A 19,679-nucleotide genomic window follows, 5' to 3' on the forward strand; every position below is an offset into this window, starting at 1 on the left:
ATAAACTAGGGGAAAGTAGCAATTACCAACTGGGGAGTTATAAATAAAACTATTAAATATTCAGCTGATACATAATTCATCTAGTAGCAGACATTCAGCCATATGCAGTGTGATGAAGTCACTGCTCAGGCACAGCTTGTTTTAGATGGTGAAATGTTAGGGAAAACAGAATTGCATCTGATGTATGTGTTTGGATTTCTGTTCTTCGGTAACATTCTCATGGCTAAATTCTTAGTCCTAACCTCCAAATATTTTGATCTTTTTCTTTGGAACGATCAAGAAATCACACAAAGTATATGGACAAATCAATAAGCCTCCTGGTGAATAGAATGTATTGGGGGAATTACTGCTGCCGCTGGCTACGTCGCTAAGGTAAGTAAACCATATACCCTAACACCCCCCACCCTATGCCCTTCCCTAAAACTTCCTACCCTAGGCCCTTACCCTAAAACCGATAACCATAACTGCTAAAACCCTTAAATTAACCCCTGACCCTAACCGCTAAACCCCTTAAATTAACCCCTACCCTAAAACCCTTAAATTAACCCCCTAACCTAACCATTAAAACCCCTTAAATGAATCCCTGACCCTAACCGCTAACCCCCTTAAATTAACCCCTGACTCTAACCGCTAAACCCCTAAAATTAAACCCCTACCCTAACCTGTAATAAAACTTACCTCAGAAGCAGCTGGCGGCAGGGATTCTATTGACGAATCAGCTATTGAGGAGGGTCCATCTGTGGTGAAGCGGCCGTGACCAAATATCCCATTCCAACCTCTGAAATATTGCTGGTGTACACCCTATTCTCACTCATGACACAACTAAAATCCGAACTTTCTCACTCATCTTGTCTCGCTTGGTCTACTGCAACCTAGTTGGCTTTCCCCATGTCCACCTGTCTCAACTCCAATAAATCCAAAATGCTGCTGCCAAACTCACTTACCTCACTCACCGCAGCCCTACAGCTGCATCACTGTGCAAATATGCACTGGCTTCCCATATCCTCTAGAATGAAATTCTGATTTACAAAGCTCTCAACAACATGGCCCTTCCTTACATCTCAGCTCTCATCTCAGTCCCCCACGTTCTGTCCATGACATCCACCTTTCCTCCTGCCAAATTACCTCCTCTCACTCCCGCCTACAAGACTTCTCCCGTTCTGCGCTCTCTCTCTCTCTACCATGACCATCAGACCCTCCCCCAGCCTTCAGACTGTGGCTGGACCAAACTCCATGCTTCCATCCCCTAACATCCACACCAACAAACCATATTAGATACACCTGTGCGACTGGAACATACCTGATGTATACTCCATCCCACGATGAGTAGCCACTTTACCTTTTGTTTCAACATTGCCCCTTAATCCCCTTAGATTGTAAACTCTCACAAGCAGGGCCCTTATTACCTTCTGTATTTGTGTCTGATTGTTTGCCCTTATTTGGGATGTCATTCTGTTTAAGTAATATACATAACTCTGTACTCCCATTGTACCACGCTGTGGAATATGTTGGCGCTCTACAAACAATAATACGATAACAATAAGTAACAATATGATAAAATTATGATAATAATAATAATAGTATGATACTGTATGAAACTAAGCATTCAAGTCCATATTTACTAAGCTGTGTTATGCCATAAGACACCACTGGCCCATTCCAGTGATTCTAAAGCAATATTGTCCTTGATCTTTCTTTTAATCTTTATTTTCTTCCTTTCAGATCTATACACATTTTCTGAAAGCAAATTAACATTTAGGCCCATATTTACTAAGTTGTGCTATTCCATAAGACACATTTCATCCCATTAAAGTGCTCAGTCTTCTTATATGAAGGAAACACTTTTCAGTGAGCCCAGCCAATAATTTCTAATTCACTAAAGTCTATTTTATAATCTAGAGGTTGTCCATACAATTCTATAACCAATACTACCTAAATCATGAAGCTTCAGTGCAATGAAAACACAGATATACTGTATGCAATTTTTTTAAATGTATATATTTGCTTCCTAAAAGTAAGCATTAAAATATATTTTATACAGAGCCTTTAAAAAATAACTAATACATGAATGATTGCATCCTGCAAGAAATATGTTGAGCTGGAGTCATTCATATGGTCAATCATATTCCGATATAACTGAACAATTTACTGTTATATTACAATTATTTATGTAGCCCTGAGGTTTTGGGCTATTATTCTGTCCTCCTCCTGGCACAATCCCTGGTAAGGGCAGGTTTGCCAGGAGTAATCATGGGTTTTCCCCACACCTTGCAGCTCACTGAGTCAGAGAAGGTAGTGCAATCAGGCCTGCTGTTCAATCAGGGACAGGGGCTGGTTCTTACTGGAACTGACTTAAGGAGTTGCACATCTCAATTTAGTCATTTGTCTCTACCATTGAGAGAGACCGGTTTACCCTAACCAAGCTGTCAGGGCTCTGGCAGTTTGAGGCCCTCCCTTACGTGAGCAGAGGGAAACCATTTCCTCTTATTCCATAAGGGGATAAGGGAAGAGGAAGGACTGCTCGTGGTGGCTGGTGGCCAGGAGTAAAGGTCCAGGGACATCCTAAAGGTGAAGACCTGAGTGATGAGAAGGTATTCAGTGTAAGCTGTGCACTGCTGTGATTCAGAGAGAGATACTGAATAAAGATCAACTGTTTCTACGTTCTCCTAGCCTGAGACTGAAATCTATCAGGGAGTAGAAGAGATAGTTCTCCTGCAGAGATTTCTCCCCATACATCTGGGGGCTGCAAGAGATGGAGGCGCTGTCACCGTGAGTACCTTTTGGATATAATAATAGCTTTATTTCCTATACCACTTTTCTCCCTATGGGCCTCAACACACTTTACAATTACAGTATAGTGCACAGCACATACTGTAGGAATGTTACAGACACAGTCCCTGCCCCAATCCGTTAACAATCTATTTTTGATGCCAGAGGCACAAGGAGATAAAGTAAATTACCTAAGATCACAAGTAGCTGACACCGGGAATTGAACCAGGCTTGCCTGATTTAAACTCAGTATCGTTATTGACAGAATCAGTGTCGTTAATGACTGAGCCACTCTTTCTCCCTATACTGCAAGCTCTTCAAATCTTAATATAAGAAGCTTCACACATTTCACTGAGAAACCAAAAAAAAAAAAAACCTGTCGCTAATTTAGGATTGTTACTAGTACTAGATAAAGAAATGAATGAAAGTAATTACTGCAGAAGAAAATACTCCTAAGAGAAACGTAAAACCAGATGAACGCATTACTGCCAAAACCTCATTACTGTATATCCAAAACATCAGGGCTGGCGAAAATTCTGCTGCTTGTGCACTTCTGATAGTTCTCAAATTATGAATCTCTTGTAACAAATGATAACATACAAATGTGAGCTAGGACTTGCTTTGCTACAAAAGTAAATTAGCAAACTTTCAGTTTTAGTTACAGGGTAACATTTTTTTCAACCCATAATAACTTAAAGTTAACTTCTAGAAAATGAATTTTATTTTATAAACCTACAGTACCTACCACATTAAACATATTTCTCTTTGATTCTGCTGATTAGTACATTATGTTCATTTTTGTCAGACCTGCACAAAGTACTAATTTTCTCCAAAATTGCAATTAGTGTGTTGATTCTAATGCTTTAGTTACTGTCAAAGCATGTGCTCCAGTTTCTAAAAACTGGTATGTGCAAAAAGCCTTTTAGTGGTTCCGAAAATATAACTCAAGTGTCAACACAGGTTGGTTTCCAACCCATCCCAGCTACAGTATGACAATCCTCACCCAAAAATCAATTGATATATTCAAATAATAGCACTAATATAAAATAATCATATAATGTGTCACAGAGAGAGAAAAAAGTATGCAAATATGAAAGAAAAATTGCGAAAAGCAGAATTCATGTAGTTAACTTTAAATAAAAATGTTATGCGTTTTAAACTAAAACAGATATATTCCAAACAATGTATTTGAAAGCAAGCAAGGTATATACACTTACACTTACCTGCCTGGTTGGTGGTTACATTCACAGACACATATTGCCTAGTTCCTGAGCTCAGTTCAGACACCCCATTTTCCGCCTCAATCTCAAAGGTGTAGTTTGTGTGGGCTTGCAGATCTATTACCATCACAGAGGTGTTTTTCAGGCTGGTTTGTTGAGGAATGTAATGGACATGAGTACCACACTCCTCACACAGACTGGGGAGAGAATTGCACTTCTTGCATACAATATTATAGAAGACATCTTTTCTTCCACCAGTATCCGCGGGGAACATCCATTCAAGGAATACACTGGTCTCGTTGATGTTGGAGATAGCACTTCGTGGAGCTGATGGTGGCCCTAATATGTAAGGCAACGAAAAATATTTTGGAATAAGCAGTATTCATGTATTCTACAGATGTAGCAGATGCACATGCTCTCGTTATGGCACAATGAGGCGTTACTGGTGGAGCGAGATTTAATGCATTATCGTGTGGATTGCTATTGTTTTTGTGCGACTTGCAATGCAAACAAATGGAGCAGTGATGTTGCCAAATCAGGCAATTTTGCAAACTAATCCCAAGATGTTGCTTGTTACTGAGCCATAACGGGTGCAATAACATCTGTGGCATCTTAAAGACTCTTCCTTAGAAGGTTAGTGAACCTTATGAAAACAATTATACATGTTTGTTTACGATGAAAGCTAAACCTGTACATATGGTGTGCATAGTGAATATGGTAAAAGCTCTGAAAGATTTCACCTGCGGTAAAAGGTGGGACATTTTGTAGGAAATTGCTAAAAATCAGCTGGAGCTAAACAAATTGACAAACGACTGCTGTATTTTCTTTAAACCAATGCCCACAGCTTTTCACACAACATATCCAATAAATCTTCAATCGTGTTATTCCTACATCTGTTCCTTACAATTATTTTTCCTGTTCACAGGCTTCCAAACAATTCGCTGAATATCATTTTGCACTTTAATAAAAAATGTATTAGAAATGTAAGAGGCAAATGAAAAATATTTATACTTTCCATTCCACTTACCCGCAGGTTACGTTACTGCCAAAAAAGATCTAAGTACATTAATATGAAACAATATTTATTTATTTTTCCTCTTCAAGTCATCGTCTTGCATAGGGCATATTTATACAAGGTGAAAGAAAATTAATACATATGCCAGTGACTAATGCATGAAAACTAGCTAATAAAAGCCACTTTATTTCATTTATCTGAAGGATATAGGACACATTGCAAAAGATGCCATATGCAATGTATATAAAAAATACCCTGTGGCCGTCTCTCATTCGTCTCTGACATGGTGCATTGTGACACTGAAGTTTCTTTTAGAGCTTGGAGCCTATTTATCAAGGTTCTTTCAGCAATTAGCTAGAGTAATAATATGCTAATTGATCTACTGAATGTGTGGCTGTGACATTAATCGAAGTGCAGTTTTCTTGTGGATGCCTGCAAATTTCTTGCAGTGTTCAATTTAAAGTGGCAATCCCCCCAAAATAAGTATCTTTTTCTGGACCAAGGGGTCCTCTGGAGCTGGCCCGTGGCACTCAAACTCAAAACCCCCGATGATTGCTGAGATATTACATTTATTTACTTTTTGCCAGTATTTGAAAGGAAATTTAAAGATGGCTGTAGGGTCACCCAATCAGAAACTGTAATGTTTGCAGAAAATGTAAGTTCTAGTCCTGTTGGGTCTGACACTTTTTCAGTCAATAAGTTGGTGCATTAGGCTTATTATAAACTCTATATAGTTAAAATGGAAATCCTTTTAGGAAGTGTGAGACGGGACTCATTTAAATATACTTTGCATATTCATAAGCATATCGCTCACCTGGGTACCTCAGATGTGCTCCTTTCTCAGCACAGGCGTGTCTCCCTAATTCATTTGAAGGGACATTTGAGGGGATATATATAAACAACTGGAGACACTACTAACTTGAAAGTCTCTCGCTCTCCTCTGATTAATCCAAATGTGGATTTGCAACCTGTCTAGATTGTATTCAGTGACAGATTTAAATGAATCTGCTCTGCTTTTTTAGTACCCAATCCGCAGTCAGATTTTGGTGGGAGAGACGGATTTGGTCTAAACGATCTGGGAAACAGATTTGGACTGGTCTCTATTTCTGAGTTTCTAATGTTGAAATAGCGGTCCGAGAGATAGATCCACAGAGTTTTGCTAAATCTGGGTTTCACGGGTATCCACAGCTAAATACAGTTGTGTGAAAAAGAAAGTACACCCTCTTTGAATTCTATGGTTTTACATATCAGGACACGATAACAATCATCTGTTCCTTAGCAGGTCTTAAAATTAGGTAAATACAACCTCAGATGAACAACAACACATGACATATTACACTGTGTCATGATTTATTTAACAAAAATAAAGCCAAAATGGAGAAGCCATGTGTGAAAAACTAAGTATATCTTATGATTCAATAGATTGTAAAACCACCTTTAGCAGCAATAACTTGAAGTAATCGTTTTCTGTATAACTTTATCGTTCTCTCACATCGTTGTGGAGGAATTTTGTCCCACTCTTCTTTACAATGTTGCTTCAGTTCATTGAGGTTTGTGGGCATTTTTTTAAGCACAGCTCTCTTAAAGTCCAGCCACAGCATTTCAATTGGGTTGAGGTCTGGACTTTGACTGTGCCATTGGAACACCTTGATTCTTTTCTTTTTCAGCCATTCTGTTGTAGATTTGCTGGTGTGCTTGGGATCATTGTCCTTTTGCATGATCCAATTTCGGCCAAGCTTTAGCTGTCGGACAGATGGCCTCACATTTGATTCTAGAATACTTTGGTATACAGAGGAGTTCATGGTCGACTCAATGACTGCAAGGTTCCCAGGTCCTGTGACTGCAAAACAAGCCCAAATCATCACCCCTCCACCATTGTGCTTGAAAGTTGGTATGAGGTGTTTATGCTGATATGCTGTGTTTGGTTTTCGCCAAACGTGGCGCTGTGCATTATGCCCAAACATCTCCACTTTGGTCTCGTCTGTCCAAAGGACATTGTTCCAGAAGTCTTGTGGTTTGTTCAGATTAAACTTTGCAAACCTAAGACGTGCTGCCATGTTCTTTTTAGAAAGAAGAGGCTTTCTCCGTGCAACCTTTCCTAACAAACCATACTTGTTCAGTCTTTTTCTAATTGTACTTTCATGAACTTTAACATTTAACATGCTAACTGAGGCCTGTAGCGTCTGAGATGTAACTTTTGTTTTTTTTGCAATTTCTCTGAGCATTGCACGGTCTGACCTTGGGGTGAATTTACTGGGACGTCCACTCCTTAGAAGATTGGCAACGGTCTTGAATGTTTTCCACTTTTGAATAATCGTTCTCACTGTAGAATGATGGACTTTAAATTGTTCGGAAATGGCCTTATAACCCTTCCCAGATTGATGGGCAGCAACAATTGCTTCTCTAAGATCATTGCTGATGTCTTTCCTCCTTGGCATTGTTTTAACACACACCTGAATGCTCCAGATCAGCAAACTGCTAAAACTTTGGCTTTTATAGAGGTGGTCACACTTGTTGATGATCAATTGTTCAAGGGCATTTGATTAGCAGAACCTGTTAGCTACTTAGCATCTTAATTCCTATGGAAGCAGTAAGGGTGTACTTAGTTTTTCCACACATGGCTTCTCCATGTTGGCTTTATTTTTGTTAAATAAATAATGACACAGTGTAATATGTCAGAATTTTTTTAGACTGAATAAATCTGGGAGTGATAGGAGGTGGTGTGAACATGCTTACTTGTACATGCCATTGTAGATGGATCCGACACTCTCCTAAAATATCGCTCTTCACAGCCACAAGAAGTTGATGCCTCCTCATGGGTGTAACTGTGAGGTGGACATTTATTGCAAGTCTGGCTCTGAGGTGAGGACTTGAAGAATCCAGGCTGACAAGCTGCAAAACAAGAAATGCCATAACACTTTACTTCTCCACAAACCAATTTATCGTCAGATTCAGTAATACTGTTGTTTCCATATAATCTGTTTTTATATAAATACATTAAAGGTTCAGTTCCATACCACATACTGTAGGACCTCTGTATTGAAACAATTGTGATATATTTAAAGCAGTAAAACATGAAACATCCTGTGTTTTTTTTTTAAATAAATCAGTTCTGTAGGATTAGTTAATACTGTCTGCACTTTTTTAAAAACTCATCATGCCATTCTTAATGATTTTTTAAAATGTACTGATCATTCTATGTTTGCTACAGCAACCATTTATAAAATCATATTCACTTGCTCTTTTGAAATAGGTTCTGACACACGCCCTTTTGAGTTTTGCACTTTGGCAACAAAGTATCACAAACATATGTTGCTATGTTCCAAGCAGACTGTCTATGTCTCTGAAAACTCTAACAGCTTACAGAGTAATAGAATACTTTTTTTTAATTTTTTTTGGCTAACAATAAGATAACAGCACTAGCAAAATTAGCCAGAGGTTTAAAGTTGCTAAATGTTGACAAGTTTTTTTAGATGTTTTTGCCAATGTTGATGTTGTTGCAACTTTCCTGAGAGCATTGATTGCCCAGAATTTGACAAATACGCAAATACAGGAAATAAACAAACACACTGGAGAAGTTAAACCAAAATAAATATTTCTGGCATTTCACCCATTTTACATTTCTTCAGAAAGTACTCCAACATTTGTATTGTCTGTATAATTACCTCTGCAATATAACCAGGACATGCTTGAAAACAATATTCCTTACAATGTGAATTCCATGTTTGCTGCGTAAATGGCACTGCAGATTCCATATGCTTGAACAAAACCTGCAATCTATTGCGACAATGCTGCACTTTTTATAAAGAGTCCCTGATTATACAGCAGATTTACGTCAAACTAGGGTTGTCGACACTTTGGTGGATATAGGGCTTTTGAGTGTTATTGTGTGATGGCAGCCTAGGGGTGGATGTGAACACTGGAGCAGCAATCCAGTACTTTATTGAAAGCCTCAATCAGGATTATAAAGCCAGTAGGGTTAAAATGGCTACAATAAGCAATCCGTAGTTTTATGAGTTCAAAAAGACAAATACAAAAGAGACCACTTGCAGAGACAATTCTAGTAGTTTAATAAAGTGCTGTAGGGCAAGAAACGTGGTTAAGAATATTAATAGGGTACAGCATATACATCTTCAAGCCAAGATAAAGAATGTCAATATAATGTCAATATAATAGCCAGCAAGGGTTCTAGTCTTTTGACCTCTATGAGTTTTTTTTAAGTTTCTTTTCACCCATCAGGCATTTCGTATACCAACTGAACAGTCATGAAAGCAAGCCACATTAAAAATCTTAACTCGGTTCTGTACGTTCCACGAAATTAAAATATTAATAACGTGAATATCTGCAAAGAGTGCCTAAAGACATAACAACCAGTCTTTTTTTCCCATAGGACGGCTGCAGAAAACCTGTGGTGAATGTTGAACCATCTGACAGCTTTCTCAATGTACATTGTGAACCAGACTTGCCCTCTATTCAATACATTTCCTCCAGCTGTAATTTATATGTATGATAGCTCTGACAGATTTCAGCAAAGACCTGTACCTTTCTATTTCTTTTGTTATAGACCAGACAAAGCCTTTTCTGCAATCTGAATGAGATCCTCATGCTTTCCACCAATTAAGAATTTCACATTAATCCAGATGGTCTCTCCAATGTGGGCCATATCTGTATATTTAATTGGATTAATTAAGAGTACAACAGAGCTAGTTCATAAACTTAGAACGGGATAATTAATCACACCACAGATTAGAGGGAAGTTCATAAGAGTATGTGAACATGAGTTGCATGGGTTAAGGGTTTTAAATTAACATGAGATTCCCGAGCATTGCAGACATGCTCACTTGCAGTTTTATGATTGAGTTTCTAATTAATAATCCTAAAGCTAAGTAAGAGTCATTTAGGACATTGATAATACATTTTCCATGCTGCTATGTACAATGCATTTATTAAAATACATTTCTGCAATAACATTACTATTGTAATATTGCAGCATGCCGCTGATGTCACACATTTAATGCAAAAACATGTTTAGTGGAGGCTTATTTAAATCTGCAGTCTCGCTTAGTTGCCAATTTAGTTTTGTTGGACAAAATGCATTACTATCTATTTTTTCAACATGATTCCATACGTGACTGTGATATAGTTTCTATATTGAATTATTGTGAAGTAAAAACATTGACGAGTCTGTGATTTTCTAACATATCATATCTGATCAATGCAAATTGAATATAACTGCAGCACTATCTCATTAGTTAACATGTTGCCCACTTACAACTTGCATACAGTTGCATACTGGCCGGTTTATGAAGAATCTTTAGAGAAGAATTTGGAAGGAAAATATTGTACATTTCTTCATATTCCACTGACTTGAGCTGGATTGATTGAATATTGTTTCAGGAGAAAAAATATATATATATTTTTTTAAATATGAAGAAGTCTTGCTTACATATAATAATAGTTTTACTAGTATATGTCTTGTGTTTTATGTAATGCTTGTCAATATGCTTTTAGAGATACGAGAGTAAAGAAACACTACACACAAATGGGATAAGATAAAATAGCCAATGTAATAAATCCAATACATTGCCTCAGCATAATGAAGAGGTTGGTATCCCAAAATATTATATTACTGTTTCATTGCTGCTGTGTACTATCACATGTATAACCTTTTCAACCTATGTAACTAAATTCTCCTTCTGTGATTTCTCACAAAAGTGGTAACATATTTAATTTCAGCACCCTTTTAGTATTGACTTTTTGGGGGGTTTCCCAAAAACATGGTTACAGGTATTGTAGTGTTAAAAACATAAAAATAAAACTGCCAAGTACGCTTAAATATTCAATGCTTCCTTTTTTTATCTTGCATCACAAGGAAACTATCCATGAGAGATGCCAACAGCCTCTTCACACATGTTACCTATAAAGTTACATGATATACATAATTGCTGTATTTCTATATTATAATGTTAAACAAAAGCTGATTAATAAGTAAACAAAAAAAAGACTTCATATGATTCGAAATGACTACATTTGTGTTTATAGGGTGTCATGCACATTTAAGTAAGGATTGTACATTTGTGTCCTGGTTTGAGCAAAGCACTGTTAACCCTTTACTTCTGGGTAGATCTTGATGTTGCAGCCTGTTAAATATGGAAATGTCATACACAGCAATGTATAGTGTTGTCTTGATAGCTTTGTATTTGAACTGAAGATATCATTGTGACAGAATTTGGTTTGACCTTACTAGTACAATCTAGGACTTTATTTCTCTAACTAGGGGTTCATGGCTCTACACTGTATACCGAATCATACAAGTTAGTGTAGCTAAGCCAAGAATCACAACGTGTTTCTTAACAAAATAATATGCAACAATAAAAATGAAGATATCCAGCTGGGACCGTATAATTTTGATTTTCAATACCAGACCCTTGTCTTTATGTGTTTTATATCACTTACTACTACTGACAAACTCCCATACTCCATATTTGCATTTTTAACATTTTGAGTGACATTTGATTTCACAAAATGCAAATTCAGAACATACCAGAATGCCCACAGCAGGTTCATATTAACTAGCAATTTAGCTTGAAAAACCTCAGATGTTCTTAGCAGAGGGCTAGTTTTCATGTGAACTGGGTCACCCATTTCAGTCATTGTTGTAGTAAATTGAAACGTGTCTATTGCATTACAAATTGTGTGTAATATGGTAATACAGTGTTGGTAGCTGTAGTTGAAATGTTAATCGGACACTGACATATTCTAAAAGATGGATAACAAAGTATGCTTTCATCAGCTGAACACAACACTGAATAATGTAAAAAGTGAAATAAAGTTAGAACAAATTCATGCATAACATACAACCTTATGGTGTCTTGTCAAATACAAAAGGAAAATATTGCTTCTCATAATATTTTTTCTAAATTGACTGTTAAAATCCTACACATAGAAAGTACAGATGTAGCCATCAGTCGGTTATATACAGTGGCGACACACTTTATTCTAACTCGGCTAGCTCCGCGAATTTCAGATTATCCCGGTTATGTGCGGTTTTGTGTCGTTTTCGCCCGGAGTGTATTGCGTTATTTTCGCGCCGTGATTTAAGCCTTTTATTCTCGCTGTCTGCAATACTGCAGTGCCGTGTAAAAACTCATGGGGCGTTTGCGAGCTGTTGTCTTTGAAGTCTAATACCTTCGCGGTTCAACCTACTGTACTGTACGTCAGTACACAGTCTGTGCGTGCGCGCGCAGTAATAGCAAATTGCATATTTAATTTATTTTAAAGTACTGTACATGCATTTGCGTGCTGTGCTGCTGTACGGTACTGTACTGTATGTCTCATTTGGAAATTGTTGAAATGCATAGGCATGTACAGTACTGTAGCAGTATAAAAGGAACCCTCGCTACTGACATTGTTTGAGTAGCCCTTTTGGCAATATTGTATCTCCTTTCACATGTCAGTGCTACACACTGTATCAAACATTTGGAAACCATACACTGTATCATTCCATATACTGTACTTACCTGCCCTGTTAGAGGGTATAGAGCTACAGTAGCCTAGAATTTATTTGGGATACATACTCCCTTTTGGTCTACCCTTCTACCCTTCCTCCACCTTATTTTTAATTCGCCGCTAACATACAGTAGGATTTGGGTTCCAGGTTTCTGCTCATTCTGACTTACTGTAGCCGCGCTGGTTTGAAACGGCTTTCTCCGCCATTACGGTCAATGATAGGACCTTCCTCGCTGGTGTGACCCTTTCTCATTGCCATTACTGCTCGGACCCTGTTGGGGTCAAGTGAGAGGGTTCCTAACATCTGGGGGCAAAAATAATTTTATTTCTAGGTGCCCTAGAACAGAAGTTCCCATGCCAATTGGCCGTGAACTTGACCGAGGCCCTCCATAGTTCCCACGCCATTTGCGCGAATATTATTTAAAATAATCCATTCTGTGGGTCTGAGCGGGTTGAAATTCGCCTGGTCCTCATGCGGAAGGACCCTTGCCATAGTGGCAAAATATCAGCCTTCCACGACCCCCAGAACCGGAGATACAATAATAGAGTTTAAAAGCACATTACCAAAGTGGCTTTTTTTCTGCCATGCAAGTCAATGGCAGAAACCTAAACTTTACCATTACCCTGACTCCGTTCTGTTGCCACGAGAGGGTCACAATTTGCTATGCAATCCTGCCGCAACTAGGACTACATGGTGACCGAATCTGAGCCCTTTAGGTTGAACAGAACCGGAGTTGTGGGTTCCAGGTATCTGCTCATTCTTCAAAGCTTTCTCCGCCATTACGCTCAATGATAGGACCCTCCTCGCCAGCGTCTCCCTTTCTCGCCGCCATTACTGGTCGGACCCTGTTGGGGTGAAGTGAATTTTATTTCTAGGTGCCCTAGAACAGAAGTTCCCACGCCAATTGCCCTAGTTCCCACGCCAATTGCCCTAGTTCCCACGCCAATTGCGTGATCATTGCTCTTTTTTTACAATGTTGCCGAGCTTGCGGCTTTGCGGTCAGGCAGTAAAAAAACAGTGCAGCAAGCCTCGACATTCTAGAAACACTGTATTTTGTTATACAGTACTATCAAAGGAGCAAATCCCGTCTTCTCCACCCCCATCTTCTCCGGTTCCATCTGACGACGCTGCCGCCTCTGAAATCCACGGGTCACTGTCTCCTTTGCTCTTGGATGACTCTGCGTCTCGCCTGGAAATCCAAAGGTCACTTTCTCCATCCCTCTTCGACGACGCTGCCGCTACTCCTCTACCGGGTATCCACAGGTCACCCCTTCCACTCTCCCTCGATGCCGCTTCTGTCCATGGAACCCCCATCTCATACTCCATTGCACCCATCCCCCCAGATGTCCAGACGCCATGCACAAGAAGCAGCTCGTTAGACCGGATGCTGAATGGGATAAGTGTGGATGTCCCCGGGAATTCTATTGTGCTAGCCAAGATAGATCTGCTTCTGGAGACAATGCTAAATGTGGAGCAACGGATGCTACAAATGGAGCAACGGATGGATCGATGGATGGAGAAGATAGAGGCTGACATAGCGGGCATACATTATTTGCTCGGTGCTAATGTCCCTGTTTCCCCGACGCCGGAGCAGGGGGGTGACATGGATGTGATGAATGGGACCTTCGACCCCCTTCCATCACCAAGCGCACCCCCTCCACCAGAAGATGTAGTGTACATGTATGCCGTTGAGGAGGACATGACAACCCCGTCAATACCATGCCAGGAGACAACACGGCGACCACGACCGGAGGAAAGCTTCCTCCCAGACAACCTACCATCGCCCGTCGCCTCAAGCACACCCGCTCCCAAAAGACCTACACCCGCTCGCATCGATACGGTGCCCGACATCACCCTGTGCGCTCTGCCACCGAAGCTCAGGGAGAAGTATAGGGTGAAGAGTGCTGGTGTACCCCACAAGTATACCTTGTTCATTTTTAAGCACCATGTTCCCTACGCGTTGTACTGCGAGTGGGCCTTCAAAGTGAACTACGATGGGAATCGCGTAAAAAAGGCGCTTCCTGCCAATTTAAGGAAAAACATTGTGGAAGACATGCAGCGCTTTTATCCAGTTACAGGTCCTGTAATGAAAGGCGTTCGAGACTGCATTAATGGCATTTTGCGCCATGCAAGGAATCGGCCATGGATGGACAATGCGGAGGACTTTCTGTGAGACCATACTGTTGTGCTGAACTGTATTGTACTGTACATGTTTTGCCCTACAGTACCTGCTGTACTTAAAAAAGGAGATGTTGTTGTGTCCCTGGGGGCCGAAAACAGGCACGGTCTTCAAGGTTGCCCTGAAAACCTGCCCTGTTTGCTGCCCTCTAGGACTGAACTGGTGCAGGTCTGACTGACAGTGTTGCGCACCATATCACTGTACTGTACTGTATACAGTACTGTGTTTCTTTAATAAAGGAGATTTTACTTAAAATGCTTCAACATTGTATTTGTAAATAAATGTTTATGAACTGACTGCACCAATAAAAGAACATGTTGATTTGTCTTACTGTACTGTGCATTGTTTCCATTTGCTCCTTTGATAGTACTGTATAACAAAATACAGTGTTTCAAGAATGTAGAGGCTTGCTGCACCTTTTTTTTACTGCTTGACCGCAAAGCCGCAAGCTCGGCGACATTGTAAAAAAAGAGCAATGATCGCGCAATTGGCGTGGGAACTAGGGCAATTGGCGTGGGAACTAGGGCAATTGGCGTGGGAACTTCTGTTCTAGGGCACCTAGAAATAAAATTAATTTTGCCCCTAGATGTTAGGAACCCCCTCACTTCACCCCCACAAGGTCCGACCAGTAATGGCGGCGAGAAAGGGTCACGCCGGCGAGGAGGGTCTTATCATTGAGCGTAATGGCGGAGAAAGCTTTGAACCGGCTAAGTCAGAATGAGTAGAAACCTAGAACCCACAACTCCGGTTCTGTTCAACCTAGAGGGCTCAGATTCGGTCACCATGTAGTCCTAGTTGCGGCAGGATTGCATGGCAAATTGCGACCCTCTCGTGGCAACAGAACGGAGTCAGGGTAATGGTAAAGTTTAGGTTTCTGCCATTGACTTGCATGGCAGAAAAAAAAGCCACTTTGGTAATGTGCTTTTAAACTGTATTTTGGTATCTCCAGTTCCGGGGGTCGTGGAAGGCTGATATTTTGCCACTATGGCAAGGGTCCTTCCGCATGAGGACCAGGCGAATTACAACCCGCTCTGACCCACAGAACGGATTATTTTAAATTATATTTATATATTTATATTTTAAAGATATTAAAGAATGTATTGTATTACTGTATTGTATTTAAAACATGTGACTGTAAACCATACTGACTGACAAATGTTTTCACACCCTGATGAAATATCAGTTTACTCTCAATTCTCACAGTGCTGTGCACATCAGATTTACATTTCAAATTCGAGAGGGGATTTTCCAAAATGTTACCGTTAACAAAGCAAGCCTCTAAGGGTTGTGGGGGGGGGGATGGTGTGATTAGACGCAGGTGCACTGAGTCTTTGTAGCTCGGCTGTGGGCGGATTAAGAACACAATGGCAATATGCAGAAGATTAACGACCCAGTGGAGAGAGGGGGTTGGTAGGATAGGGTGACTCAGCCGATTGACGCTTGGCTAGGGAGGGATTAAAAACACAATGACAACAGTAACTGCAGAAAATGAGCAAAGCGTTGTTGTGTGTTTTTTTACACAGGACATGCACGACTCCAGTCCCTGGGGGCCGCAAACAGGCACGGTTTTCAAGGTTGCCCTGAAAACCTGCCCTGTTTGCTGCCCTCTAGGACAGTACTGGTGCAATCTGAACCCACTCAGACCCACAGAACGGATTATTTTAAATTATATTTATATTTTAAAGATATTAAAGAATGTACTGTATTGTATTTAAAACATGTGACTGTAAACCATACCGACTGAAAAATGTTTTCACACATGTACTGTACTGTAGCAGTAAACCATACACCTGTTGATGGTTTGAATTGCTGTGCACTTTAAATGTTTCAACATTGTACAGTATTTGTAAATAAATGTTTTTGTACTGTCTCCACCAATAAAAGAACATGTTGATTTGTCTCACATTGTTTCCATTTGCTCCTTTGACAGTGTAACAAATGTCGAGGCTTACTGCACTGTTTTTTTACTGCCAGACCACAAAGCCGCAAGATTGGCAACATTGTAAAAAAAGAGCAATGATCGCGCAATTGGCGTGGGAAATAGGGCAATTGGCATGGGAACTTCTGTTCTAGGGCACCTAGAAATAAAATTCATTTTGCCCCTAGATGTTAGGAACCCCCTCACTTCACCCCCACAGGGTCCGACCATTAATGGAGACGAGAAAGGGTCACGCCGGCGAGGAGGGTCCTATCATTGAGCGTAATGGCGGAGAAAGCTTTGAACCGGCTAAGTCAGAATGAGCAGAAACCTGGAACCCACAACTCCGTTTCTGTTCAACCTAGAGGGCTCAGATGTACTCACCATGTAGTCCTAGTTGCGGCAGGATTGCATAGCAAATTGCGACCCTCTCGTGGCAACAGAACGGAGTCAGGGTAATGGTAAAGTTTAGGTTTCTGCCATTGACTTGCATGGCAGAAAAAAAGCCACTTTGGTAATGTGCTTTTAAACTGTATTTTGGTATTTCCGGTTCCGGGGGTCGTGGAAGGCTGATATTTTGCCACTATGGCAAGGGTCCTTCTGCATGAGGACCAGGTGAATTTCAACCCGCTCAGACCCACAGAACGGATTATTTTAAATAATATTCGCGCAATTGGCGTGGGAACTAGGGAGGGCCTCGGTCAAGTTCACGGCCAATTGGCGTGGGAACTTCTGTTCTAGGGCACCTAGAAATAAAATTCATTTTGCCCATAGATGTTAGGCACTGTAAACTGTAGAAGACACATAATGTAAATGATACTGTACAGTACATGTAGAATAAATGCATAGTTTTATTTTTTCGGGTTTATTACACAGTATACTGTACGGCCGGAAAACATCAGCATACAGTACAATATTATCCATCGAAATCCCCCCATTAGCCGTTTTCTTTTCTGAGGAAAAACAAAAAGAAAAGTTTTAATGTACAGTAATGGTCAGCCCCCTAAAGAAGTACCCAGCCAGCCCCACCAATAATTATCTCCTGTTCATACGCGCATACTGTAGAAGCCGCTCAGCCAATGATATTGCTTACAGGAGAATCGCTTGACTTTTGAATCGCACCGATATTTATACAGTATATTCAAAATAAAAAAAAACAGAAAATAATACGGCAACAATACAGTACTCACCATTGAATTTCCCATTCAGCTGGCGCCGGCGCCGGTCCACTGCCAGTCCAGCTGTCTTCATTATGCAATTCGATAGTTTGCAGCGAGACTAGTCCACCTGTAGTCAGCTGGTGAGGCTGGAAATTGCTTAGGTACATGCAAGCTTCATCAAAACTGCACGCGAAATCCAGCTCAGCCTCAGGCTCTGGCTCAGGGTTGTCACTGACGGTGGGACCGTTATTGGAAGCCGGTGCTGGTGCATTGCTTGGCAGCGACTGTCGTTTCTTAGTTGGTTTTAACATGACCCTTCGCCTTTTGCCGCCTTCATGATCATAGATACCGGAAAAATCCGGTGATACACACCAATACCCTCCAACAAATTGTGGCTTAATACGATGAAAACAGGGATCGCTACATAACCTTTTCCTTACTGCACGCTTCCACGTATGAGGAGTTGGCGAAAATTTGTAAAAGTCATAGTTTTCGATAAAATACTGATAAATTTGAGCAACTGTTGCCATCTTATCATCTGTTGCATTAATCGCGGCCCGTATTAAATACGCGTAACTTCTGTCGGGTTTTTGGAAAGCGGGCTGCACTTGAACACTCATAGCGGGCGGGTCTCTGGAGAATACTGTAACTGAAACTGGTCTTTGTCTTTCTTTAATATGAAAAGCCTAAATTGATACATTTTTGCAACCTCTTCCTTCAGTCTCAAGGCCAAGGCCAAGTTACAATGGCACACTGTGGTACAGTATCTTTTTTAAAACGAAACACCTGCAAGCCGACACATTACTGATTCGGCGCATTACAATTCATGAATTTCTACCATCTGGCGGACACGCGAAGCATTGCAGCCTATTAAAATCCGAACCATTATCAATAAACCCATCAACCGCGCGTCAGCCGGGCATGACCCGTGGCTGGGAAAGCAAGATGAACGCGGCATGCTCCGGGTGAACAGCGTCGCATTCCAGGAACAAGCCAGGTAAAAAACGGTGATTTGTTAGAATAAAAGCTGCCGCAACAGTACAGAATTCTACAGAAAATCAACACTAAACATAAAAACAGATTGGTAGAGTCTACAATGTACAAGAAATAACTCGACAAGGGGAAATATTCCAATTTTTTTATTTTGCGACTAATTTCACGAAAAACTGTAACTTTTTTTGCCAAACATGAAAAGTCAATGGGTCTGATGTGTAAATGTCAATACATCCACACCCCACATTAACGTACACAATGGGACCAGAGCATGTATGTAAAGCGAAAATGAACTTAAAGTTCGCGAAGCGAGCGTACGGACACAGGGGTATGGGGCTATTGAAAAGATGTCCTTACTCGCGAGTGTAATTAAAGTGAGTGTCCTTAAAACGGGGTATGCCTGTATGGAGCAAAATTGAAGCTAATTGCATAGTTTTCATCTTGCGTCTATGTGTGTCAATTTATTCAGGTATTTTCACCAGGTTTTGCACCTTGTGCGTCAGCTTGCGATTTAATAGGGGAGTTAGGCAGGAGTTACAGGTCACCCAGATTAAAAAAACACGTATAAAAACTCTTTCACCATGCGTCACTTTTTTATCTTGTATTTGCGTTTAAAAAATCCATCAAGTCTGAGGTGTCGTAAACTTTTCTGGTTGACAATCTGCGTAAAATATGTAAAACATTTTCATATATTTTCCGCAAACGCAAGCAGAAAATTAATCAATGCATCAATACAAACTTCTATTTGCACTTTTACAGTGATACATCTCCCTTAATGTGCATTCCAAATTCTAACACAGAAGCAGATGGCATCAGGTTAACTGGCCTTTCATGTACAGTACTGCTAGTTTTCAAAAATTCTGGTGAAAACCATAACTGTTTGCAGTAATTTGGTGAACATATTGCACCAACACC

The 19,679-nt window shown here is 40.3% G+C and overlaps 1 protein-coding gene across 2 annotated transcripts in view; it reads right to left on the bottom strand.

The window, feature by feature from the left end:
* The window catches only part of EPHA5 (EPH receptor A5), a 378,771-nt gene that overhangs the window by 140,326 nt on the left and 218,766 nt on the right, over positions 1-19,679 (bottom strand). Inside the window, exons 4-5 of one of the 2 annotated variants that reach the window (XM_075607522.1) lie at positions 7,741-7,896; positions 3,993-4,328 (exon numbers count right to left, since the gene is read on the bottom strand). The exons of the other annotated variant lie outside the window; for it this stretch is intronic. Coding sequence (XP_075463637.1) covers positions 3,993-4,328; positions 7,741-7,896 — 492 coding nt within the window. The remainder of the gene's footprint in view (positions 1-3,992; positions 4,329-7,740; positions 7,897-19,679) is intronic. 2 annotated transcript variants of the gene reach the window in all.

The sequence above is a fragment of the Ascaphus truei genome, chromosome 1 (assembly GCF_040206685.1).
Source record: "Ascaphus truei isolate aAscTru1 chromosome 1, aAscTru1.hap1, whole genome shotgun sequence".
NCBI lineage: Eukaryota > Metazoa > Chordata > Amphibia > Anura > Ascaphidae > Ascaphus > Ascaphus truei.